Source organism: Sceloporus undulatus, chromosome 6, assembly GCF_019175285.1.
Source record: "Sceloporus undulatus isolate JIND9_A2432 ecotype Alabama chromosome 6, SceUnd_v1.1, whole genome shotgun sequence".
Classification (NCBI taxonomy): Eukaryota; Metazoa; Chordata; class Lepidosauria; order Squamata; family Phrynosomatidae; genus Sceloporus; species Sceloporus undulatus.
In genome coordinates this window covers 113134893-113162303 of record NC_056527.1, presented here as the reverse complement: position 1 = coordinate 113162303, position 27411 = coordinate 113134893, and the positions used below count along the sequence as shown (strand labels likewise).

General features: G+C 44.4%; 2 protein-coding genes across 3 annotated transcripts in view; both read left to right on the top strand.

Moving 5' to 3' along the window:
• The window catches only part of SALL2 (spalt like transcription factor 2), a 16618-nt gene extending 7633 nt beyond the window's left edge, over positions 1 to 8985 (top strand). The window contains exons 2-4 of the mRNA XM_042476606.1: positions 1021 to 3362; positions 6356 to 6834; positions 8680 to 8985. Coding sequence (XP_042332540.1) covers positions 1021 to 3362; positions 6356 to 6805 — 2792 coding nt within the window. The 3' untranslated portion in view covers positions 6806 to 6834; positions 8680 to 8985. The remainder of the gene's footprint in view (positions 1 to 1020; positions 3363 to 6355; positions 6835 to 8679) is intronic.
• A 6216-nt stretch (positions 8986 to 15201) lies between these two features.
• Positions 15202 to 26785, top strand: METTL3 (methyltransferase 3, N6-adenosine-methyltransferase complex catalytic subunit). 2 transcript variants are annotated; one of them, XR_006104520.1, is made up of 11 exons: positions 15202 to 15331; positions 16565 to 16767; positions 17345 to 17737; positions 19811 to 19986; positions 21022 to 21238; positions 21789 to 21976; positions 23368 to 23406; positions 24001 to 24156; positions 25106 to 25171; positions 25292 to 25404; positions 26495 to 26785. XR_006104520.1 is itself a non-coding variant. In XM_042472960.1 (11 exons), the coding sequence occupies exons 1-11, from the start codon at positions 15238 to 15240 to the stop codon at positions 26604 to 26606; spliced, it is 1710 nt and encodes a 569-aa protein (XP_042328894.1). In that variant the 5' UTR covers positions 15202 to 15237; the 3' UTR covers positions 26607 to 26785. The 2 variants fall into 2 exon arrangements, 1 of the variants encoding a protein (XP_042328894.1); XM_042472960.1 differs by having other exon boundaries at positions 24001 to 24109.
• Positions 26786 to 27411: the final 626 nt, after the last annotated feature.

Below are 27411 nucleotides of genomic sequence, written 5' to 3'. Positions count from 1 at the left end.
ATGATGATGATGATGATGATGATGATGATGATGATGATGATGATGATGATAGTGATGATGACTAGATACTTGTTTTAACATGGTTTATTTCAACATGATTACTTCTTTTTCCTCAAAAAGAATATTTGCAAAAACAGGAATAGGACAGTTGTTTTGCCGGACGAAGGCCCTAAGTTCATGGTGACCCTGCAGAGGAGACATCTCCAAGACTCCCTGTCCTACATTGCTCTGCTCACATTTTGCAAACTCATGCCCATGTCCTCCCTGATCTAGTCCATCCATCCATCTGACTTGTGGTTTTCCTCTCTTTCTGCTGCTCTCTTAGCTTCATTGTCTTTTCCAATGAGTCCTGTCTTCTCATGATGTGGCCAAAGTACAACAACCTCAATTTGATCATCTTGTCTTCCAAGGAGATTTCAGGCTTGATCTGTTCTAGGAACCATTTATGGTTTTGGCTGCCTATGGTATCATTAGCACGCCTCTACAGCACCACATGTCAAATGAATTGATTTTCTTTACATTGGCTTTCTTCACTGTCCATGCAATGGTCTACCTCTGGGTAGATGTTTTTGTAAGGCAAAGGGCAAAAATAGTGTCAGGGCTTAGAAAAGTTCTTTGTTTGGATGATGACACCTGGCCGTCATGGGAGCTGTAGTCTGAAGAGCTTAACCTTTCCAAGATCTGGAAGGGGCTCTTTCCATTACAATCAGTCAGCCTGTAGATACCAGTTACTGGAAGGCAAAGAACTGAAAAGAGCCAAAGCTTGGAAAAGTTATTTTGTGGGCTTTCCAGGAATATCTGGATGCTGGACTGGATGACCTCTTGTTTTTTATGTGGGAGTCAGAAAGCCTATATGGATTTTTGTTCACTGAAGTCTGAGGGCCAATATTGTATTATTGAATTGTGTCCCTTATAGTGTATGCATTCTCTATCTATTTCCTACTTAAGCTGTTACTTGAGTCACAAACCTCCTTACAGGTCTAGAATCATTCTCTCTGTCTCTTTCTTTCTTTCCCCCAGGAGACACTGGGGATGAGTCAACCCCATTATCCTGTCCCTCTTGTCATATCACCTTCAAGGATCCCTCCAAAATAGCTGCTCATGTAGATTCTGGCTGTCCGGAGCAACCCACCTGCTCCACCATTGCTGCTGCTGGTACCACTACTGGAACCACCATTGTTTCCTCCTCCTCTTCCTCCTCTTCTGTCGAGATCCGTCCTGAAAGTCCTCCAAGCATGGACGTTGAGTCTGGGAGCCTACTGACAGACTCAACCCAAGAACCAGTCCCTCCCCGACCTCCTCCGCCTCCTCCGACACTGCCTCCAGGTGCCACCGTCCCTGCCGGACACCTCAACATCCCTCTCATCCTGGAAGAGCTCCGTGTCTTGCAACAGCGTCAGCTCCACCAGATGCAAATGACAGAACAGATCTGCCGTCAGGTGTTGCTCTTGGGGTCTCTGGGCCAGGTAGGCTCCCCAGCACCTGCCACAGAGCCGACGCCAGTAGCTTCTCTCCCTCCCAAGCCCCCCTTACCGGTCTTTTCCATCAAAACCGAGCCAGGAAGGACCCAAGCATCCAGCTCCCCTGAAGTGCCCAAGCCCGCTTTCTTCCACCTTTACCATCCATTCCCTGGTGGGACTCGAGTCCCCAAAACTGAGCAGCTTTTAGCTCCAGCCTTCCCCACAGCTACTGGCCTCCTGGCTGCTCAGTGTTTAGGTACTGCCCGGGGTTTGGAGCAAGCAACTTCTCCAGGCCTGCTGCGACAGAAGAATGGAGGCAGTGGCCCCACTGAAAGCAACTTGGAGGAGAAGCCAGGTGGGCGCCACAAGTGTCGATTCTGTGGCAAGGTCTTTGGCAGCGACAGTGCCCTCCAGATCCACCTGCGCTCCCACACAGGCGAGCGCCCTTATAAGTGTAACATCTGCGGTAACCGCTTCACCACTCGTGGCAACCTCAAGGTGCACTTCCACCGCCACCGGGAAAAATACCCTCATGTCCAGATGAACCCTCACCCTGTCCCTGAGCACCTCGATTATGTCTTAACCACTTCGGGGTTGCCCTATGGCATGTCTGTGCCACCTGAGAAAGTGGAGCCAGGAGAGGAGACCACTACACCTCCCGCTGCTGAACGCAAGGCCCTTAGTGCTACTGAGAGCTTGACACTGCTTTCTGGGGCCACGCCATCTGGGGCCACTCAGGCCCTGCCGAGTTTCAACAAATTAGTCCTGATGAAGGCAGTGGAAGCTAAGGGGAAGGGAGATGAGAACACTCCACCAGAAAGGGAGGCAGAAGGCACTCGGCTTCAGTTGGGCAAGTTAGTGGGCTCGCTGCCCAGTTGGGCCTTGTTGGCCAACCACTTCAAAGCAGGCACAGCAGTGGGGCCCTTTCCCTATGTCTTGGAGGCTTCACCCTCAGAGACCTCCAAGCTGCAGCAGCTGGTGGAAAAGATAGACCGTCAAGGGTCTCCATCTTCCTCCTCCTGTGCTGGCCCAGGATCCACTCCGCAAGTGGTGGCTGGTTCCTCATCTTCTTCATCCCCACCTACATCTTCAGGGTCCAACCAGTGTGTGATCTGCTTGCGGGTCTTGAGCTGCCCCCGGGCTCTGCAGCTTCACTACGGGCAGCATGGAGGGGAGAGGCCTTTCAAGTGCAAGGTGTGCGGGAGAGCCTTTTCCACCCGGGGCAACCTACGAGCCCACTTTGTTGGCCACAAGACCAGCTCAACAGCCCGAGCTCAAAACTCTTGCCCCATTTGCCAGAAGAAGTTCACCAACGCTGTTAGCCTCCAGCAGCATGTCCGCATGCATCTCGGTGGGCAGATCCCCAATGGCGCTCTCCTCCCAGAGACCCCTATCCCTGAGGGATCCACCCTAAGAGAAGGAGAGAAGCAGCAGCAGCAACAACAACATCAGCAATCGTCTCTTCCACTGGAAGAGGAACTGTCCGAGGAAGAAGAAGAAGAACCTACAGATGAAGACTCTCTAGAAAGTGGTGGGGAGAAGGTGGAGGGACCTTCCAGCCCTGAACAGGAGGCTCCAGGTCCTGCCAAGGAAGGAGAGGAGGTAGTGCATGCAGAAGAAGAAGAAGAGGGAGGCCCCTGTACTGCTTCACCATCCGGGCCTGGAAGCCCTCAGCATCCCATGCAAGAAGGGGAGGAGAAGGCAGAAGCGGAAAAAACCGAAGAGGGATCTTCACCAAAGGAGGAACAGGAGAAGGAAAAGGGAACAGGAGGGGAAGGACCCTCAGAAAAGCAACAGGGCAGTCAAGCCAAAGAGGGGCTGACACTGGTGTGTGGGATCTGCAAGCAGGCATTCCCCGATCGGAACACTCTGCATAAACATATCCTGACAGCTCATCCACAGGTAAGGGAGAAAGAGAGAGATTTTTCTTCTCACCTCAGTGTCTACTGCTAAGCCAGAGCGGGAATGGTGCAGTCCTCCGCATGTTGGACTGCAACTTCCAGCATTCCTCACCTTTGGCTATGCTGGCTAGGGCAGCTGGGAGTTGCAGTTTAGCAACATCTGGAGGGCAAATCTAAAATTTGCAACCAAAATTTTACATGGCGACCCCATGAATTTAATAGGATTTTCTTAGGCAAGGAATCCTCAGACGTGGTTTCTTCCTCTAAAATATAGCCTATGGCACCTGGTATTTGTTGGGGATCTCCCATCCAAGTACTAACCAGAGCTGACCCTGGGTGCATGTAGCTTGTAGAAATAATGTAGTTTTGGCACCAAGAACCATGACTATGTCCTAGAGAATCCTGGGATTTGTAGTTTTGGTGAAGCGCTAGAACTCTGGCAGAACAAACTATAGAATTCTACAAGATAGAGCCAGGACAGTTAAAGTGGTGTCAGACTGTTTTATTCCTGCCATGTGGAAAGTCTTTATAAATACATCTACACCATAGAAATAATGCAATTTGGAACTGTAGTTTAGTAAAACATTTAGCCTTCTCTGTTAGAGAGCTCTGGTGCCACAATAAACTACAATTCTCAGGATTCCCTAGCACTGAGCCAGGGCTGTTAAAATGGTGTTGAACTGGATTGTTTCTGCAGTGCATTTTGGACCAAAGTGCATTATTTCTACAGTGTAGAGGCAACCCCTGTCTAGCTTCCATGATAAGATTTGATCTAGTGCCTTTATTTCTGCATAAACCAATTAATTTTCAGATGCTCATCTAAATAAAAAGTAGTTTTTACATGCCAGTGGAAAGAGAGCAGAGAAGACAAGCCTAGCCTTCCAGCAAATTTACTTAGTTAAGATAGGGAAAAATGTTAATGCAAGATTATGCTTCAGCAGGCAGAGTAACAGGGCTCTAGTTGCGTAGAGTGCATCTCAATTTTGGTGGGTGAGTGCTGGATGGCACCCTTTGATGTTGTGCCTCAGACCACAAAATGTCTTGGGCCAGCTTTGCTGTGGGATTGTTTTCATTCTCTGTGGTTCCTCCTCGCTTTCCTGCCTGGTTGGCTTTTGTGCAACAGCCTGCGGGTAATTCAAGTCACAGTCCCTTCTGCATTAGGCCAAAAACCATTGCCTTGCCATTGTTTCTGGACGTGGTTGCTGGGCAACTGGAAAAAACATGGCCGCCTTGAGCAGCCGCGCAGATGCTCAGGTTTCCTCAGGCCGTGCATAGACCAGGAATTTTTCCCCCGTGCCTATCTGCATCATGCAGTTTAACCCAAATTAACAGCTACAGCTTTCTTTTAAAATGAATCTTGGGAATTAAAGTCTGGATTTGTTTAATGGAGGTTTCTGAGGACCTGTGCCAAATTGTGGTGCCCAGGCTTCCTTAGGGAAATTATTATTATTGGCTATGTAATCTATTTATATTTGATATTACTGGCTATCTAGTCTATTTGTATACAGGTTTTTTTGGGGAGAAATCCCCCGTTTGCTCCCCTCTATCCTGCAGCGATATAGGTTCTTTAGGCTCTCCCATCTACTACTCCCTATTTATATTCCTGGTTTACTTTCCAAAACATCCTTTAGCCACTGTTTTAAAAGCCTCTTGCTATTCTATAGGCCTATCTGCCTCTAGGGACTGAAATATGCTGATGTATTTCCCTATAGACAGGCAGCTCTTCCACACTGCAGAAACAAAGCAGTTTCACACCACTTTAATTGTTACACCACCATCCTGTGGAATCCTGGGATTTGTCGTTTGGTGAGGTATTCAGTTTGGTCTGGCCTCACCATGCTACAAATCCCAGGATGCTGTAGGATGGATTCATGACAGTTAACATGTCAAACTGCTTTATTTCTGCAGCGTGGATATACTAGGTGTATTAGCACTTTGTAAAATAAGGATGGAGAACCAGTGGCTTTGGGAAGATTGTTGGACAGTTCCAACAGCCAATAATGAGGCATGATGGGAGTTGTAGTTGGGAGTTGTAATCTGGTTCCTCTCCCTTGCTCTACATACCCTCTAACTACCCCGATTTCACAGGGACAGTCCCAAATAATCCTCTTTTGTGCCACTTTTTCAGCTGCTACTAAAATGTCCAGTTTCTCTCCTCCTCCAACTTTCCTCCAGTGACCTCAGTTTACTTCAGTTGCTGCAAACTGGGTTCAAAGTGTAAAAGTAGTTTGGACTCAGTTAACTCAGCAGAGGGAAGAGGAGAAGAGGCAGCAGAATCTTGCCCTTCCCAGTATACTTGAGAAAAAGCAAACTGCTGCAGCCTCTGCTGTATGTGTGCTCTTCCTTGTTAATAACATTTGCCAAGTTGACCATGCTCTGCTGTTGCTTGGCCACTCGTGTCCCAGTTTTCATTTGTAAAATACTGGGTGGCATATATACTTAGGGTGAGAATTATATAGTGTATGAGTGGCATGGAAACCAGGTGGGGATCCAATGCAGTCCTTGACACTTCGGCAGATAAGCTCTCAATCGTCCAGTAGTCTTCAAAAAAAAAAAAGACCAGAAAAGCACTTTAGAAGGCTTCAAATTAGTTAAATATGCATTTTTTGAGTGGAGGATGTTCCTCCCAAACTTCAAACTGAAAGAAGCAGTCCCAATAATCCAAAATTCAACAGGAAGTGCCACTTATGGTCACCAAAATGACAGCTCATGAGGGTGCAGCTGCAGGTCTCCAGAGCTTTGCAATGATATGCCTTCTCCTCTTCTTCCATGTACTCTTGGGAATTGCAGTTTCCCAGGAATGTTTTGATATTTTTCAGACCCTTTCCATTCTAAAAATCCTTGGATTTCTGGGGGGGAAGCTAGGAGGGCTCAACTGGCTTTCAATGTTTGCCCCTCAGAAGCAAAATGTTAATGATTGCCCCATCAATGCAGTATCTCCTTTTGGATGATGGCTTGATCAGTGGTTTTACGTGTCTCCTCTTTTTGCACAAGGTTCATCTTGGCAGTCATGTCTGGAGCAGCAGCCAGGCACGGCGTGGCCGGCGCCTACCACTCGAGGGCACCGTGCCAGGGCTGTCAGGAAACCAAGTCAAGCTGCAGGACTTCCTGGGACGTGACATACCAGGCCAGCTCGTCGGGGTGGGACCCCTCTCTTTCTGGAACCAGTACACAGCCTTCCTCTCTGGAGGCCTCGCAACCAAACCTGTCCATGCCGCTGCTGTTCCCATCTCTTCTACTGCCTCCTCTTCTTCTTCTGCTTCCAACCTGGTCACCCAGGGCCTCTTTGGATCAAGCAGTGCACCTGCGAAGACGGGCCCTGGCGAAACCAAGGAGAAACCACCAGTAGGACCTCTACTGCTGCTTCCACCGCCACCGCCACCACTACCATCAGCCCCACCACCAGAGGTAGCTCCAGAGAACCAAGAGAAGGGGGAGAAGTAACTTGACTGTGAAAATAGCCTCCCTATCAGGTAAGAAAGCCAGGAGAACCTGGTGACGGTTCCTCACAAGACCATTCCAAACTTTACCCGTGTTATATGGCTGGAATAAAGTGAGCCAAGACAGGATGGACTTGATTTAAATCACCATGTAAATCACAATTTAAATCATTACTCAGAAAGACTCGATTCAATCATGTGATTTCCCCTTACTCATCTCAAGAATGACCAAAGACTCATTCTTGCTAGTATAATCTTAATATTTACAACCAGATGAAAGTTTCGTTTTAAGAATAGCAACTTTTCAGATTAGTTTTACAGTTATCTCAAAAAATAAATAAATACTAATTTGGTTATACTATTAGAAACACATCATGGACAGCTAATTATGAAACTGTTGTGAAGTGAACTATCTCCAGTTAAAACAGTAACATTTTAGCTTATGCATTATTGTCTTTGCTTAAACATCCATGTTTGTTCACTGATGTGGATAAACAAAATAAACTCTCTTTAGATAGCTTTTTCCTCAAAAAGTATTTAATTTAAAAATCCAATTTCAGTTTTTAAAATCTCATTCATTCATTCATTCATTCACTGATTTCTGTCCACCCTGGGCCAAGGGTGGGCAACCTGTGGTCCTTCAGATGAGATTTGGAGAACCATAACTTCTAAGGGATTGTGAGAGTTGTAGTCAAAAATATTAGGAGGACCAAAGGTTCTTCACCCTTGTGTGACAACCACAGAACTGGCTTGTGGGCGCCAAAGTCCGAAATATCCACAGGATCAGAGGTTGTTCATCCCACATAACAATGGGATTCTTCACTGGGGATAATCATTCAAAAAAAAAACCTAACCAGTTACATCAGTTTGATATTCCTTCAAATGCTATGGTTCCCTCCCATAGAATCCTGAGGTGTATAATGTAGTGAGATACTTACAATTCTCTCCTATGTAATCCTGCAATATGGTGTTTACTGAGATATGTAGAAGTCAGAGCTTTTTAACAGCTACACTCAGAACCCAGAGGCTTTATTTAGCTTTAATTTCTCCCTCTAATGTGGAATTCAGATGATGAATGCCAATGACAATTTAGCCATAGGAGGGCCATGGGAAAATAAGGAGGAGATATCAGGAAGCTGAAAGGGATTCCAAAGTCTGCAGTTTTACAGAAAACAATATTTGCTGTGGCAGGGGCATAATACAGGAATGCTCATGAAGTGTTCAATGTCATTTGAGGGGCCTGGGAAGAAGGAAAATAAGAGCTGGAGCAGAGTATCCTAGAGTAGTGGATGGATGGATGGATGGATGGATGGATGGATGGATGGATGGATGGCAGAGTCCCTGAAGAGGCTTACTCAGTGCTGCAACATTTTGTTGTAGTTTCCCCTTCTCATGGCTAATAGCTTCTCCATGAATTAGCCTCATTCCCTTCCAAAGCCGCCTCAAGTTGGTAGCAATGAGGGTCTTTAAACTTTTTAATAGTCCTGTAGAGGAGGGTTTTTACACAGTCCATGCCAAGCTATAATGTGAGAAAATAGGGTCTTCCAAATGTCCCACATGATGGTTTAAAAGGGCAAGAGGCTCCATTTTGAAAAGTTGCTCTCTGTGTGTTCTGGTAAGTGAGAGTGTGTATGATCAAAGTCTGATGCCCTTTTACTGAGCATGGAACAGTTGTTTTGCTCTCATAAACCTCCTCAGTCCACCAGTGGCCATGACAGCTGGAGAATTCTTACAGTTGCAGCATCAAAAAAGTTAATTTCCCCAAGTTCTGGGTTCTTGGAACTTGTTGAAGTACTGTGGGCAAAGATGTGTGTGAACATGGTTGTCTACTTCATCCTCTTGTCTAACGTTTATCTTTTTTTTTTCCTTTCCTTTCAGGAGGAACTGTTTTAGTGAAACCAAGGAATGGGGGGGAATGATAAAGCCTACACCAGGTCCTTCAGAAGTGACTCCAGTCTTAATTTTAGCAGCCTTTTAGTGTTTTATTTTTAATGTAGCTTGGATGTCCATCGGCCAGAAGGCAGGATCCTGATATGGGGCAAGGGAATATGGCATACACTCCATACTCTAGGGCAGAGAAAGGGAGTTCCCTTGACTGTAGAGCAAGATGCCAGACGATCCATTCCTGCAAAGGATTGGCATCTTGAATTTTCACTCTACCCCAATAAAAATGGTTTGACAGAATGACCATGTCTTTGGCTGTTATTTCTAGCAAGAGATAGAAAGGAACGAGTGGGTTAGCCATCTGATGGGACAACCCAACCCAAACCCAACAAGAATTATGGAATAAAGGGTCCCATCTTGATCAGTTATCCGGGAAATTTTGTTCTTCTACTGTACGTGTTGTCAGACTTCAGCTCCCATCCTCCTTCATCATTGGCTATCCTCATTAGAGTTGATGGGAGTTGCAATCCAACAGCATCTGGAGGACCATGTGTTCCTCACCCTGAGTTATACTTCAGAAATGTTGCATCCTATTCATTTCCAGAATAAGCACAAGGTAAATGGAAAGGAGCAAAGCATCTGCCATGAAAACCAACAGTGGAGACCCAGAACCAGTTCCCTCTGTTGCCTTCAGTAAATAGGAGCCATCATCTGATTGAAATAATCTTTGTTGTTTAACTGAATGTGGTTTAACCAATTAAATCTGCATATATTTGTATATGAATAAAAATGAGTACACTGAAAAAGACAGAAAACATTGTTTTCATTGTTCCTAGCCATAGCAGGTACCAAAAAAATCTCCTTTTAGCCAGCATTAGTGTCTTTTCTTTGAGCAGCCATTTTTCCATACTTTTTTAAAATCACAACTTTTAAAAAATATTTTCAAAGCATTAATAGATGGAGCCAGTACCTTTCAGTTTTGGCTCAGTTACACTGTAATTGAAACCATACACTTGCTTCTCTGCAAGCATGCTTCAAATTGTAGCAGAGATCCAATGTATGATTACTCAGGAGTAACCCTTATGTGTGTTTCCTTAACTTTATGCCCAGGTTGGTATCCGTAGCGGTGCTCTAGAAAACTTATAACTATTATTATATTAGCTTTTAAAGGTATGCTTGGAGTGGACAAGCAAAGACATACAAGTGTATTTCCACTACATAGTATTAGCATATTTTCTATGCCTTAGTTCTATGGAATCCTAAGATTTTTAGTTTGATGAGGGAGCTAGAATTATCTGCTATGGAACTCTAATGCCCACTCTTCTGAACTAGAGGATAGAATTCAAAGTACCTCACCAAACTATAAATCCCAGGTGTCACCAGTCAAGTAAAGTTGTATCGTAACTATAATGAGGGATATCAGGACTCTTCAAAGTACTGAAGGGCTGTCTCATAAAAGGGGACATAGGTTTTCTGTTGCTCCAGAGGACAAGGCTAGATCTAAGAGTTATCAGTTAGGGCAGCATAGATTGTGGTTAAACATTAGTTCAACAATGGAATCACTTACCTGGATGGGCAAATGGCTCTTCCACTCTTGAGAGCTTCAAGCAAAGCTTGGTTACCCTTCTGTTGGGGATGTTCTAGCCCTGGATTTCTGATGCTGAGCGAGAAATTGGGGCCCTTGGCCTACAAAACTCCAACTCTATGGTTCCAATTCTCACATTAAAGTAGACTCCTCAAAGCTAGTACCTTCCAAATGTGTTAGGAGCTGTAGCCTGATGCATCTGAACAGCACCAGGTTAGGGTAAGTATGGAATGGAGCTAGATTATTGGAGCAGCCTTGGAAGTGAAATAATTATGTACCCTAATGATGGGATGGATTCAAAATATGACATGTATTTCCCAAGGTTCATACAATAATCTAAAACACGGAAGGTGGTGGGGTGGAAGAAACCCTTATTTACCTTGACTCAAAACCAAGCTTTGGGATGAAAAATTGCTAAACATGCTTGCACATACACATTTTCTCACCTTTACTAAAAACTCACCTCAAAAACCAGTAAAATAGGTGAATCTCTTCTCGCCAGCAGATCAGGCATAGTCAATTTATGAACCCAAAGGGCCATACTACCTAATTTGGGGTTCTTTTGTAACCACAGCTGCACCATGATAGCTGCAATTTTGGGCAACCAGAAATGATAGTCACCTTTCCATAGATTTCCCAAGCCTCAGCATTGGCTCTTGAGTCTCAGAGCCTCTCCTTTGAGCCTCAGGGCAAAAGAGAGGAATCTTAGGGTGAGCATGCTATCTTGAAAACATGCTTCCCTAATTTTTTAGTCTTAGTGATTTTGCTTGAGTGACATATTGCTGTGCAACTGGTTGATGTCTAATGTCTCATGTTACGTTACCAGGAATAATTCCTAGGTCTCAGATCTGAGCATTGAAATCTCAAGGCCTAAAATAGCCCTAATCTGGCAACCCAGCTTCCCAGGCAGCTGAATGGTGGGGCTGACTGCTTTTGGGGGAGGAGAGGACTCTGAAACAAATAAACAAAAGCCCTATAAAGGCATAAGGACTTTTTTGCACTTTTTGTGTGCCTTCACATAAGTCCCAACCTATGATGACTCTGTCATGGGAGAGTTCTTGGCAACATTTGTTTAGTGGAAGTTTGCCATTGCCTTCCCCTGAGGCTGAGAGCTTGTGACTTACCCAAGATCATCCAGTGGGTTTCATGGCCAAGTGGGGAATCCAACCACATAGGATTATTGGGGCCGAAATCCAACATTCCCAACCAAATATTCTGAGTGTATGTGCACATAAAATATTGTATGTATAATATGTATATGGATAATGCAACTTGCCCCTGTGAACATTCTCTAGATTCCATTCTTGCATGTGTGTATATGTGCCTTCAAGCCACCTGTCGACTTACAGTGGCCCCATCAATTCCTAGGATCTTTTTAGGCAAGGAATATTCAGAGGTGCTTTCGACCATTCCTTCCACTGCAAGAAAGCTTACAATACCTGATATTCACTGGTGGTCTCCCATCCAAGTAGTAAGCAGGGCTGACCCTGCTTCACTCTCAAGATCAGACTTATTGTTTTGTTGTTGCACACCTTCAAGTCATTTCTGACTTATGGCGACCCTAAGGTGAACAAACCTATCATAGCCTCCCTTCAGAAGGGTTTGCCATTGTACTTGGTCTTCCATCCAAGTACTAAGCAGAGCTGACCTTGCTTAGCTTCCATGATTAGATTTAAGACCTTGAGAATTCGACCGTTTACTGTTTTAATCCCTTATTCCAAAAGACATCACTGAGGAAGACGGAAGCCGAAACGTTGGGTGCTTTTTAAAGTAAGTATCGGTTTTCAATAATTCAGTAATTCCAGTTTTAGTCTCCTTCTGGGATCCAGATTCTTCCAAAAAGAAACAAACAAACATAAATCTCAAATCTGCCCAGTTAATACAGTAGCTTTATACCCTCCTGAGAAGCGGCCTTCCTAACCCGCAGCTAATGCTTTTTGGCAGCTCATCCCACCCACCCTTCCACCCGGCTTCTCATCAGTTACGGATAATGCTATTTTAGTGGCTTATGCGGTCAGGCCTTCCTTTGTCACTGTTTGAACATGGCAGCCCTCCAAAGGAAAAGGGGCACTTCCGTCTCAGAACTTAATCCCTCCGCCACCTCTCTGCTTAGTCTCTCCTGTTATTCATCACCACACCGTTCAGCCTTTTAGTTAGCCCTAAACTACTGTTTTGCAAACCTCCTCTGCCCCTTAACCTCTTCCCAAAGCTCAGATGTATTTTAAAAGGAAAAAATCTGCAATTTACTATGGACAGAATTTAGTCCCAGACACTTAATGGTGATGTGTTTATTCTGTTCTGGTGTCAAAAGACCAGCCCACCCACTGGCCCCCAGAGTTTGGATCAATTACTTTATTGGGGACTACAGCTCCCAGAATCCTCTAGCAAATTGCAGAATGGAGAATTACTCCAAAATTGCAAATTGGAGAATTACTCCAAAAGAGTAATACGTCCAAGTTCTGGGCCTGGCGCAAGGGGCCCTTTCACACCACACCATTATAGCATTATGATTCCCACAAAATGACAATTCCCCAAATTCCATAGCATTGAGCCACGGCAGTTAAAGTGGTGTCGAACTGGGCTATTTCTGCAGTGCAGATGCAGCCTCAGTTGTAGCCAAATGATACGGGTAGAACTTACAATGGATTACACCACAAGATCATTCCATGCCATCTATGCCTTTTTCTCTGCATCAGTACTCCACCATTGATCTACAATATAAGGAGTAATCAAGAATTAGACACGTGACATTACAAGGTGGTAAGACATTACAGTGGTACCCCGGGTTACGAAATTAATTCGTTCCGCCGCCGCTTTCGTAACCCGAAATACTTCGCAAGCCGAAAAACCCATAGGCGCTAATGGGGAAAAGCCGCGATTTCGTGTGAAATAGCGCCGAAAAGCACCAAAAAATTTTTCGTAACCCGAAAAAACCTTCGTAACCCGGAACAGTTTTTTAAATGGATTTTTTTCATAACCCGGAAATTTCGTAAGGCGGCGCATTCGTATCCCGGGGTACCACTGTACTCTCTATCCCAGACCCAGTGTGTAAAATGAGTGTTAATAGTGGGCTACTCTCAGTAGGGATGTCATTAACTACTTTTCCCTCTCCCTTCAGCAATACAGGAACTGGAACTTGGAAACTTTCTTGGAAGCTTATAACATCTGGTCACCCTTGAGTACAAATCACTTTGGAGTTTCGCCCTTCAGGCTCCTGCCACACTGCAGAGATAATCCAGTTTGATGCCGCTTTAACTGCCATGGCTCAGTCCTCTATGGGATTTGTAGTTTGGAAGGGCAGCAGAGCTCTCTGTAAGGGAAGGCTAAAGGTCCAAAACACACTGCAGAAATAACCCAGTTTGAGACCACTTTAACTGCCCTGGCTCAATCCTCTATTGAATTCTGGGATTTGTAGTTTGGTGAGGCACCAGAGCTCTCTGAAAGGGAAAGCTAAGGTCCAAAACACACCGTACAAATAATCCAGTCTGAGACTGCTTTAACTGCTCTGGCTCGCTGCTAGGGAATCCTGGGAATTGTAGTTCATTGTGGCACCAGAGCTCCTTGACAGAGGAGGCTAAATGTTTCAAAAAACTACAGTTCCCAGAATTCCCTAGAGTTGATCCAGGTAAATTAAAGCGGTCTCAAATTGGATTATTTCTGCAGTGTGTTTGGGACCTAAATCAGGACAGCTAATGATCTTACATAACTATCTATCGATCGATCGATATGTATATATACCTTTTGTGTGTGTGTGTAAATCATTTTTTAAAATTACAATAAAAATTTAAAAACAAAAAAATAATAATCTAGCTAAAAACAGTATAAAATGACATTATATATATATGTATATGTTCATGTAATTTTATACTATATATGTATGTATGTATATATTTGTTTTATGTAATTTTATACTATTTAGCTAGATGAATTTAATTATTTAATTATTTATTATTATACTGTTTTAGTGAGATTATTTTAATCTCGCTAAAAACAGTAAAAATGACATAATATATGTTTTATGTCATTTTATACTATATATATATGTATGTATATACATATAAATAAATATATATAATTTATCTAGATTATTTTAATTATTTTATTATTATTATTATATTTATTTTATTATTATTTATTATATTGTTTTAGCTAGATTATTATAATCTAGCTAAAACAGTATAAAATGACATAAAACAATTATATAATATGTTTTATGTCATTTTATACTGTATATATATATATATATATATATTTGTGTGTGTGCATATATATATATAATATTTATATTATGTTTAATATATATAATATAAATATTATGTGTGTGTGTTTTATGTCATTTTATACTGTTTATTTTGTGTGTGTGTATATATATATATATATAGTGTATAATATATATAATATAAATATTATATGTGTGTGTGTGATTTTTGTCATTTTATATTGTTTTAACTAGATTATTTTAATTTTTTTATAATGTTTATTCTAATTTTTAATTGTAATTTTAATTTAATTGTAATTGTGTGTGTGTTTTCTTAAATGATTTTTATCTGTGAGCTGCCTAGGGTCCCTTCTTGAGAGAAAAGCAGCACAGAAATGAAACAATAAATAAACAAATCAATAAACCTCTCCCCAAACTACAAATCCCAGAATTCCCTAGAAGGGAGCCCTGTTTCCATTATTTCTACAGTGGGGCAGCAGCCTTGGAAAAGAACAGCCAGTCCCAAGCTTTATTCTTTCCCTCCTTCAGAAATCTGTAACAGGTAGAGGAAGAAGGCAGCAAAGAGAAGGGAAATTCTGCCCTCTCCAAAGATGGCCGCCTAAGCTTCACCTTTTCTCTGAACAGCCGCTGCCCTCATTCGCGGAGGACTTGACGGCTTCAAAAGCGGAAGTGTGTTCACTTTACGTCAAGTCCCCCCGGAAACACTTCCGGTTGTGTGTTTTTGTTACCAGAGCTGTTGGTTGCGACGATGTCGGACACATGGAGCTCCATCCAGGCTCACAAGAAGCAGCTGGACTCGCTGAGGGAGCGGCTGCAGCGGAGGAGGAAGCAGGAACCCTTGGGTGAGGAGCATGGGAGACCATGGCTGCAGAATGAATGCAGTTGAACATGAGTCAACAGTGCGATGCAGCAGCTAAAAAGGCCAATGCGATCCTAGGTTGCATCAATAGAAGTATAGTGTCTAGATCAAGGGAAGTAATAGTGCCACTCTATTTTGCTCTGGTCAGGCCTCACCTGGAATACTGTGTCCAGTTCTGGGCACCACAATTTAAAAAGGATGCTGAGAAACTGGAGGGTGTCCAGAGGAGGGAGACCAAAATGGTGAAGGGCCTGGAAACCATGCCTTATGAAGAGAGACATAGGGAGCTGGGGATGTTTATCCTGGAGAAGAGAAGGTTAAGAGGAGATATGATAGCCCTGTTTAAGTATTTGAAGGGATGTCATATTGAGGAGGGAGCAAGCTTGTTTTCTGCTGCTCTAGAGAATAGGACATGGAGCAATAGATTCAGATTGCAAGAAAAGAGATTCCACCTCGACATTAGGAGGAACTTCCTGACAGTAAGAGCTGTTTGACAGTGGAATATGCTGAGTATGATGGAGTCTCCTTCCATAGAGGTCTTTAAGCAGTGGCTGGATGGCCATCCGCCAGGGGTGCTTTGATTGAGAGTTCCTGCATGGCAGAATGAGGTTGGACTGATTCAGGGCCCTTGGGGTCTCTTCCAACTCTAGGATTCTATGACACCACTTTAACAGCCGTGACATTATCCTAGAGAACCCTGGGACTTGCCGAGGGGCCACAGCTCTCTGACAGACCAGGATGAGTAGCTCGCCACACTACAGATCCCAGGGTAGTTTTCCCAAATTCTGGTCCTCCAGGTGTTTTGGAGTTCAGTTCCCAGAAGCCTCAGCCATCTTGGCCAGTAGTCTGGGATTCTGGGAGCTAAAGTCCAAAGCCTCTGGAAGGCTAGAGTTTGGGAATCATTGATCTATATACTGTAGAAGTAATGCACTTTGATACCACTTGAACTGCCACACTCTCTCCTTGAGAATCCTGGGATTTGTAGTTTGGTGAGGCGCCAGCACTCTTTGGCAGGGAAAGCTAAAGATTGTGTGAAACTCCAAATCTCAGGATTCCATAAGATGGAGCTGCAGTACTTGGCCAAGCTTGTTGTGTGTGTTTCTGAGAGTTGCATACCAAGTTTTGCTTTCTGGAAATTTAAATGCAAGGACAGGGAATTTCAGATAAGGGAGACTTAACCTGTATTGTGTGTCTTCTTCTTCTGTTCTCCTTCCAGACCTAAGGAACCCGGAGCTGGCCCTCAGTCCTCCCTTCCGCAGTGACAGCCCAGTGCCTTCATCTGTCACACCTAGCACTGCCACTGAGCCGGGGGATCTGGTGACAGACCCTGAGCTTGAGAAGAAGCTCCTGCAACACCTTTCGGACCTGGGACTGGCCCTCCCCACAGATGCTTTGTCCATCTGCCATGCCATTTCAACGGTGAGCAACAAGGGAGCCATGCTGCTTGAGGCCCGTCAGTGTCTTCTTCTCATCTGCTCCTGTTTTCAACTCTGGAAGTTTGGTGACAGCATGGGCAACCTCATGTGTATCTAGGAGGGACCATTTTTATTCCCCTGTGATCTGCCATAGGCCAAAGATGTAAGGTTTTAGGTTGTTTGTGTTGTTTTCAAAAACCACTTCCACATTGGAAGTAATATCAAAAGAGCCAAGAAACATCTTCCAGATGTTGCTAAACTGCAGTTCCCAGCATTCCTCACCATTGGCCCATCTCACTAGGCTGCTGGGAGCTTCAGTTCAACCAGATCTCAAGGGCCCCCTGATTTTCCACCCTACACTAAAGCAACTTGTTAGTTTTGTGCCTGAATGTTGTTTTCAACTTAAGTCAACCCTAATGCAAACCTGAGTTTGGCACTAACTGAGGGATCGAGGTCAGCATCCTGGATAGCTGCTGTGGAATTCAGACAAAAATCCAGAAAATATTTCAGCATCCCAGGTGCTGCTGGCTGATAGTCTGATTTCATGCACTCCACTGACGGGTTTGTTCTTCCCCCTGCAGCCAGAGACCCCTGTCACCCAGAGAAGCGTGGAGAGCCTGCTGCAGAAGTTTGCTGCCCAGGAGCTGATTGAGGTGAAACGAGGCCTCCTCCTAGAAGATGACCAACCCATGCTGGTCACCTATGCTGACCACTCTAAGCTCTCTGCCATGATGGGTGCTGTGGCTGAGAAGAAGGGAACAGCGGAAAGTGTTGGGGCTGGAGGGGTGAAGAGGAGAGCAGAGCAAGACATTGGGGTTTCCACATCCACGCCGGGGGCCTCTCCTTCTGCTTCAGCACTGTCAGAGCCACTCCGAGAGCCTCCCAAAAAGTCGCGCAAGCAGGCTTCAGATTTGGACCTGGAGATTGAGAGTTTGCTAAGCCAGCAGTCCACAAAGGAGCAGCAGAGTAAGAAGGTAGGAAAGGGCAATGCTGGGCAAAGCTGGGATTTTTGGACTACAGTTCCCAAAATCACTTCTTGCTGGCCATTCTGGGAAATGAAGTGCAAAAATTGATTTATTTTTCTCCCCAAGCTCTGTCTCCCCATACCCCCTATGTTTCAAAGCTCACTAGAATGCAAGAGATGCAGTTCATCTTATCCCAGAACATTGAATCCAGTGGTGGACAGGTGAATGCTACAAAGCGGTGCAACCTGAGCTGACTTCCCTGTGGGGGAAATAGAATGTAAGAAACAGTTTTAATTCAGTAGTTAGTACAGGGCTTTGTCCCAGTACATCGGGGAGGGCAAACTACGAGCGATTATTAATCTGGATGTCTGTATATTAGTTCTAGTAACAGAAACAGTACATAGAGTACCATATGAAATATAGAGTATCGTATTTTGAACAGCAAAGAAAGATGATCCATTTGCTGATTGACTACTTCAAACTACAGATTGCTATGACATCTCTCACTTTAAATATTCTATAAACTCTGGAGAGTGTAAGAGGAGCTGCTATTCCTCGGCTGAATCAGTCAAACAGACAAGAGCTTCCTTGCAGCCAGGCATCATCCTGGTGGCGGTGGCAGTGGAGTACCTTTCTTCTTTCTAACATCTTCCTCCCTGATGGGGCTTCCCCAAAGGGTTTCATGGCCTCATCCATAAATTTTTGTGGGTTTTTCAGGCTATATGGCCATGTTCTAGAAGAATTTATTCCTGACATTTCTTCAGCATCTGTGGCTGGCATCTTCAGCCAGCCCACAAAACCCACAAAAATCTACATCTCTGAATTACCAGTAGATGGGGAGCATAAGTGGGACGCCACCTTTGCATTTATAACTAGAATGGGGGCTTCCCACTGTGATATCTAATTAGTCACTGTTGGAAAAGAACACTGAATTAATTCAGTCAATTAATTCAGTGAATTAGATAGGCCTTTGATCTGATCCAGCAGAACTCTCCTTAAATCCTCTGCATAAATGCTCCTTTTCCTAAATGATGACTGGGGATTGTGTGACCCTCTAGGTCAGTGATGGCGAACCTATGGCACGTGTGGGCACATGTGCCGTCGCCCCAGCACAGAGTTTGCCAGGGTTTGTTACTAGAAAGCCAGAGGGACATGGCACTTTGGAATAAATAAGTGGGTTTTGGGTTGCAGTTTGGGCACTCGGCTTCTAAAAGGTTCTCCATCACTCCTCTAGGTGTTGTTGAACTGTAACTCCCGCCAGCCTTTGTAGTGTGGAATGGTGAAAGTGCAGTCCAACATCTGGAGGGCTACACTTCCTATCTTGTGCTTCACCTTGGTACTGCCAAAAAACAACACATTAAACATTAACTACAACTTTCCAGACTCCAACACTAAAAAAAGAAGGGCCTGCTTAACCTTTAATATTATTATTGTTGTCATTTTCTATCTCACCATCGCTGTATATGGCGCTTTACAAGTAAAATAACAACAGAACAGTTCTCTGTCCTCAAGCTTACAATCTAATTAAGACATGAAACAAAAGGAAAAGAGGGTGGCAGTGGAAGGGAGATTGAGCCCAGCAGATATTGCCTCTTCTTGTCTTCCTCCAAGGCACAGCAGTGGCATTTGAGATGAAGGGAAGGCCTTTCATCTACTTCTGGGCATAAGCATGATGGAGCTGTGCTTAAAACATATGAGCAGTTAGTATGAATAGGAGAGACCCAGCATGGTGTAAGGGTTTGAGTATTGGAGTAGGATTCTGGAAGACTAGGATTCAAATCCTCACTCAGCCCTGAAAACCCACTGAACCCACTGGGTAGCCTTGGACAAGTCACACTTTTTCTGCCTTGGAAAGGAAGGCTGTGGCAAATCTTGGAATAAGTCCAAGATTTGAGAAAATCCTAGGACGGAGCCACCATAAGTCAAAGTCGACTTGAAAGCACACAACAGTAAGAACATGAATGAAGACCAAAAGAGGCTACCATGAGGGCTAGAACCTTGGTCCCTAAATGTTGTGAAAACCACAGCTTCCTTGCAAATCCTCCTTTCCTCCAATCAGCACTCTGCATTCTTACCTCCCAGGTGAGCCAGGAGATCCTGGAGCTGCTGAACACAACCACGGCCAAGGAGCAGTCCATTGTGGAGAAGTTCCGCTCACGGGGCCGGGCCCAAGTGCAAGAGTTCTGTGACTACGGAACCAAGGAGGAGTGCATGAAGGCCAATGATGCTGAGCGGCCCTGTAGGAAGCTGCACTTCCGGTGAGTGCAGCCAATGATCATGGGAACTGTAGTCCAGCAATGTCAGCATAGATGTTGCTGGACATAGACACTGTTTCTTCATGTTCATTCCAAAGTCAAATACCCTTGACAGCTCTTTAATCCAAGAGAAGGTGTTGTAAAACCTGGACTCCCTTCCAGCCCTATTGAATTGTCTGTTTCTGCTTCTCTCCCATTATTTTATCCAATCTAAGATTTATTTTGCAATCACAAAGCTTTAAAACATCAGATATCCTTCATGCAAAACACAATACAAAAAGTAAACAATTTAAAACAGACAGAAGATACATCAATTCAGTAATTATTTGACATTTTAATTACTTAGTATAATTAAAAGGGAGACAAAGTATGACATATGTGTCTGAATCATAATTTTATTAATCTTACCAGCAGAGAAAAAGAACTTTGCAGCAATTTCTGTTACATGCTTATTAGTATCTGTTAAACCAAATACCATTCAGAGTGCCTTCCAAGGCATTTATTTAAGAGAGATGTAATTAATTATGATGGACTCTAGAGACCAGGGTTTGAATCCCCACTCAGTCATGGAAATCCATTGGATGACCTTGGGCAAGTCACCATAAGTCATTTGCAGAATGTGAAAGAAAAGGTTCCTGCCCTGAGGAACTTACAATCAAAGATCAGACACCTTAGGAGGAGAGCAGAGAAAAGGGAGGGAAATGGAAGCAAGAGTAAATAGGGAAGAATGTGCAGTTGTTTCAGTTACACATGCAGGATAGTCTTCCAGATGTGTGGCCTTCCAGATGTTGGAGTGCAGTTCCCATCACTCATAGTCAGCAGTCAGGGATAATGGGATTTACAGTCCAGCAACTTCTGGATATATTGCCCATGCCTGATTTACAGGCTACATTACATGCCTAGAAACATGGGTTGAGGAGATAGGTATAGTGTCAAAGAACAAAAATGTTGGATTTTGTGAGGATTTGATTAAAATAAAAGAAATGGTACCTTAGAAGTGCCTCACATCTTTTCTTCTTTCTCTCCTCCCCTTTCTAGCCGCATCATTAACAAGCACACAGATGAGTCATTGGGGGACTGTTCCTTCCTGAACACTTGCTTCCACATGGATACCTGCAAATATGTGCACTATGAAATTGACGCCTGCACTGACTTGGATGCCTCTGGTGGGCGAGAACTGAGCTCCTGCCAAGAGCTGGCCTTGCCCCAGGCAGTGGGGAGAGACTCCAGTGTAGACCGTCTCTTTCCCCCACAGGTAACAGAGAGCGGGTGGGTTTACAGATAGATCCAAATAAAGCAAATCCTCCTACAGTCAGCCCCCTGCCCCCAAGATCCACGGATTCTTTATCCACGGATTCAACCACGCATGGATATTTATTCACAAATAAATTAATTAATTAAATTTGTAAAAGCAAACCTTGATTTTGTCACTTTATGTAAGGGACACTATTTTACTATGCCATTGTATTCAATGGGATTTGTGCATCCATGGATTTTGGAATCCATGGGGGGGGGATCTTGGAACCAAGCCCCAGTGGATACTGAGGGCCCACTATAATTTCCTTGTGTCAGAGTTTGGGGTTTGCTGCTCACCAAACTTGCAATGCCTTGTGTGCTTGCATATTATCCTCTCCTATCAAGTAGGTACAACTACATGTAGTAGCTCATCAGATGTTGGATTGCAACTCTCACAGTCCCTCACCATTGGCTGTGCTTTTCTAAGGCAGATGGGAATTTCAATCCAACCCACTCTAGAAGGTCCTTGCTCTAAGTTGGTTTCCTTGTTTTTCTCTCTGTGTTGGCAGTGGATTTGCTGTGACATTCGCTACCTAGACGTCAGTATCTTGGGCAAGTTTGCTGTGGTGATGGCTGACCCTCCCTGGGACATTCACATGGAGCTGCCCTATGGGACGCTCACAGATGACGAGATGAGGAGGCTCAACATCCCTGTATTGCAGGATGAAGGCTTCCTCTTTCTATGGGTCACCGGCCGGTATGGCACATAATGGGTAGCTTGGTTTGCCTGGGGAAAGACAGAAAAGACTAGTATAGGAAAGAGCTACATCAGCACTGAGCCTGGGAAACTTTTTTTGAACTACACTTCTCAAGCAACAGTGACTGGGGAATTCTGGGAGCTGTAGTCCAAAAACTAACATTTCTAAGCCCTGAACCAGCATCTGTGTTTCTGTATATCTGAATTAAATTATGATTTGATTTGAAATCTGACATGCAGTTCAGGGATTTCTCTCTCTAAGTGTGTGTCCGCAACAATCATGGGAGAACTGTAAGGCTGAGGTAAAGCAATGAGATTTCTAGCTAAGCGGTGATTTGAACCCAGATCTTCCTCCTCCAGCATTATAACCACTACAGCAAGATGGGTGAGGGACATCAATGTCCAGATAAGGGGTCTTGTTTTAGGAAAACAAGTTACTGCTTAAATCTGCAGGATCACCATCATTCTTAATATCTGCCAGAAATGTTTCTAGATCAGATACTTCTAGACCAGGTTGTAATGGTGGAAGTGGGGAACAGTGAGGCCTAGTGGGCTGTATACAACCTTCCAAGCCATTGTTGCTCTTGCCCCCCAATTTTTGCCTCGATTCCTTCAGGGTGGGGTATGTGAGTGGGAGATAATTTTCCTGGCTGTTTGCCCAACAGGAAGGGACCTGGAAGTTACTTCTGAGTCACTTCCGGATTGAAAAAAGGGCTTTACTGAAACTAAAATGGCCCAGAGATGATAAAGCCATGGTGTGATTGCTCCTCCTCCCAGATATAACTTTAACACATCTTTTCAGGGGATGAGGTGGGATGCAGCCCAGCTTGGTCCTCTAGATCAGTGGTTTCCAAACTTTGGGGATTCATTTGTTTTGGACTTCAGATCCCAAAAGCCCCAGCCAATTTGACCAACAGCCAGAAATTATGGGAGCTGAAGTCCAAAATCAAAGGTTGAGAACCACTGCCCTATAGGCTCACTTTGGCGCTCTAGCACTCAACAGTTGCCGACACTTATGCTAGAGGGACCAGAAGAATTCAGCCATTGACAGCCGTCCTCTGCATGGGCACCTGGAGATGGTTTAGACTACAACTACCATCTTCCATCCTGGCTGTCACTGGTGGGAGTTGTAGTCCAACATGATCGGAAGTTGCTGGACTAGGGAAGACTAGTATAAATTGATATAGATAAAAGTTTTCCTACCAAGTCAATGCACTTTCTGATAGAGAGTTGGGCAGATATAGTTAACAGCTATTTCTCTGCTGTAAACTATGGGACATAAGTGAGAGAGGCAGAAAAAAATGAACTCTTTTTTAACTTGCCTGTGCATGTTTAGCAGGTCATTGGGGAAAGGTAGCATTCATATGTATTCTCTTTCATTGTCCCCACAGAGCCATGGAACTGGGTCGAGAGTGTCTCAACCTCTGGGGGTGAGTACCATCTGTTGGGCATGGGGAGTATGTGGCCAAAATCCTCTTGGTGCACTGTGCTACCAGCTGCAGTTTTTTCAAGACCACACAGTGACAGTGAGGAAAGGCAGACAAAATCTCTCTACTCTGGGCAGCTTGTTTCTCCACTGCCTTCTTCACAGGTGGGGAAAATGTGAACCTCAGGCCACATGAGTCCTCCAGCTCCATCCTCCCGCTTTTTAAAAATTTTAGGGGGACATTTTGCCAAGAAATCACTACAAATAGCCCAAACCACTGCAAAACTCAGACATTTAGAACCTCTCATTTCCTAAAACCCTTTAATCCACCCCCACCAAGAAAAGGTCAGAACTTGGCCCACAGCAAAACTGGAAATGACATAATGCCACTTCTTTCTTACTGAAACATGAAGAATATGCCCCCCTGGGATGGGACCCCAGCCAAGATACACCTTCAAAGCTACTGCATCTAGCTTTTTCAACGTAGGACAGAAACAGAAACCTGACCCATGTGCCATTTCTCCATTCTGTGATCCTTCTCCTGCCCTCTTTTGACACCTCTCTGTCCCCCCAATTCCCCCCCCCCCCAATCCTCCAGGTACGAACGAGTAGATGAAATCATCTGGGTGAAAACAAACCAGCTCCAGCGTATTATCCGAACAGGACGCACAGGCCACTGGCTGAACCATGGCAAGGAACACTGCTTGGTAATTCAGGGGAAGCTGGGTGATGATTCCCACCCACCCCTTAAAAAGTGAGCAGCCTATAGGGAGCCCTGGGTATGATTCAGCAGGATGGAACATATCCATTGCAGAAATTTGATGTTTAGAAGAGCAAGCTACTTACCCCCATGGCTGCTGAGGACAAGTTAGAGATGTTGCATGGCTTTTCCATTCTCTCTGCCCTTCCAGACTACCTCATCTGAGAAAGTTTGATTATGGGAAGAATCACTCTTGGTTTATGGTTGTCTTGTGCCACACTGCAGAATTAATGCAGTTTGACATGTGTTAACTGTCATGGCTCCATCCTATGGAATCCTGGGCTTTGTAGTTTGTTGGGGCACCAGCACTCTCTGGCAGAGGAGACTGTATATCTCACAAAACTACAAATCCCAGCACTCCATAGTATGGAGCCATCACAGTTGAAGCTGTGTCAAACTGCATTAATTTTGCAGTGTAGATAACATTTTCTACTGGCACCACACCTTATTGTTTTTGCCTGTTGTGGGGGGAGGCTGTCAGAAAAATCACACTGGCTGTTTCATTTCTTTAGGACCAGAGTATATGCGCAGTAAAAATAAATAAATTGGCCAGATGGTAAAATGCACCAGGTTAGATGCAGGTTTCTGTGGATGTAACAGGTTTGGCAGAAATGCACTTCATTGCCCCTCCCTCTTGTTGTGCCTTCAGCCCTTTGAAAATGCTACACTGATAGTTAGGGGATGTTGCTTATTGGGGTGAGCTATAGTGTATGGGAAGGCAGTGGGGAGCTTCCACCTCATCTCAAATGGAGGGTCCTTTGGTGAGCAGTCCATCCATTTGCAGAAGGCAGATTCTGGATCCAAAGCACTGCAGTTTCTTGCAAAAGATAGCAGTTCTTGGGGCTTCGAGAACCAGTGTAGTTGTTTCAGTATTGAACTACAACTCAGGAGACCAGGGTTTTGGCTCCCCACACATGGATATTTTGTTTTGTCTCCTGGACAGGTTGGAGTTAAAGGAAACCCCCAGGGCTTCAACCGTGGTCTTGACTGTGATGTCATTGTGGCTGAGGTGAGAGGTCCTACCCAGGGGAAGTGGCACAGGTGGTAGAAATAGTTTCCCTATTCCTTCCCAGCCCTCCCCTTTCTCATGCTTATTGTGCACAAATCCACACCTCTCGTTGCCCCACAGGTTCGCTCCACTAGCCACAAGCCAGATGAGATCTATGGCATGATCGAACGGCTTTCGCCAGGGACCCGAAAGATAGAACTCTTTGGAAGACCGCACAATGTACAGCCCAACTGGTAAGCATTTTGCATGACCCTTAACCCACTCCAACCCATTGTCCAAATGATGAACTAGAAATTTGGATGCATTGACTGCAGTTCTTAATTTAGTGTTCTAGGATAGAATGGAGAGCTGCTGGTTTTCTTTTTCTCTTTACAGTTTTAAGATACATCTTCTTGCCTCTCCTGTCTAGTCTAGTCCTGTCTGAGAGGGATAAACTGAAAATAAACTTGCTGGAGCCAATGGACCACCAGCATTTCTTCTTCATTTATGCCCAAAATTGTCACAAGAGGGAACACAGACTGGTAAATGTTCCCAATTTGGCCCCGTATGACTTCTTAAGGAGTCTTGCCACATCAGACCAAAGGTTCCTCTAATTACCTTTCCACAATCTGTCCCACTTCATCTGTTAGACTACAACACCCATTATCCCAACCACTGATTGGGAATGTAGCCCAACTACAACTGCCATCATCCCCAGCCAACATAATAGTCTGGGGTTGTGGAGCAACACATTTGGAGAACTACCACACTGGGGAAAGCTGCTTGAGATAATTCTGCTTCCTTCACTAAACCATATAGACAGCTCAGAAGCAAGATTAATTCTCCTCTTGATTTCCTAGAAGATGCTATTTGAATGTCCTGCCTCTTATGGACATGATTAATAGCCAGAGAGAGACACCACCCTCACCAGTTTTGTCTAATCCATTTAAGCCAGGGGTGAGCAGCTGCAATATCCCCCTTCCCACTGTGGGTGACACAAATGCAGAGAGGGATAAAAATTGCTGGCCTAGAAGGGATAGGAAGTCCCACATATGGTTTGCAGCTCTAGCTTTTTCAGCTGGTTTTAGGCTTTGAAGGTCTTGAGATCCAAAACTGGTCTAGGTGATCTTTTCAGGTTTATTTGGGTGTTTTTTTAATAAAAAAATCTTTAAAAGTGTTACGTTTTTTGACGGTCTAGGACTTTTGCAGACTGCAAAACTAGGTTGCAGATGGTACATTCCCTACCACTCATCTAAGCACCCTCATCTTCTGGCAGCAACATCCTTAAATTAGGGAATTGTCTCCTTTCCTTCTCCTTACTGTTTTTCTCCCTCTCTCCTCTAGGATCACCCTTGGCAACCAGCTTGATGGAATCCATTTGCTAGACCCAGATGTGGTGGCCCAGTTCAAACAGCGTTATCCAGATGGGATCATCTCAAAGCCAAAGAACATGTAGCTGGAGGAAGGAGGCTGAGAAGACCTCAGGGCTGTGGACCAAGGATGTTTTTGTTTTGTGGAAAGGAGGCGGGTGAAAAGGAGAACGTAAAGGACAGTGTATTCTAATATTTAGGTTTTTTAATAAAATGGATTCTTTTCTTCCATAGCTGAGACTTAGGAAGAAACAGGAGCAAGATGCTTGTTGCTCTGGAAGTAACTTTCTCCTTTGGGGCTTAGTTTCTTGGTAGGTGGTGCCAAGGGAGCGGAAATCCCTCATTCCTAACATATTCAGGGGTAGCTGTGTTGACCATATAGCAAAGTACAATAATAATCAAAATCCACAAAACAGTGAGTCACAGGCTTGCATTTTCTCAAGGTGTTGTGTGTTGTCCCTCCAAAGAACAAAACACCAATATCTTGAGAAAATGCCTGTGACTATATATCCTCATGTATGATTAACACCTGTGCCTGATAAAGAAGCCAGTGGAGCTTTGGAAGCTTGCATCATGTATTTTGTGCATTTTAGTCGGTCTTATAAGGGTGTCACTGTTTTGTGCAATTTGGATGTTATTGTACTTCATTCCTAACAGTTCCTCATTCTTCCTTTGGGACTGAAACATATACATAGCAGGAGCCCTGGATGAAAGCATCTTTCCTTTCTATGTATATTTGCACACCGTAAGGAACTAGGAACAAGACAAGGGTGTAGATCAGTCTTCCCCAACATAATGTCTGCCAACTGAGAGGGATTCGTCACGACGGCCTTGTTGGGGACAATGAGGGTAGTATCCCCTACATGCAGGACTGATTCCATCAGCTTTTGC

What these genes read in the sequence shown, in the direction of transcription:
- METTL3 (XM_042472960.1), top strand. Translation starts at nt 15,238, where the DNA reads ATGTCGGACACATGGAGCTCCATCCAGGCTCACAAGAAGCAGCTGGAC. An exon ending in GAGGAAGCAGGAACCCTTGG is followed by an intron (nt 15,332 to 16,564) that starts GTGAGGAGCATG and finishes TTCTCCTTCCAG; the next exon opens with ACCTAAGGAACCCGGAGCTG. An exon ending in GTGATGTCATTGTGGCTGAG is followed by an intron (nt 25,172 to 25,291) that starts GTGAGAGGTCCT and finishes GTTGCCCCACAG; the next exon opens with GTTCGCTCCACTAGCCACAA.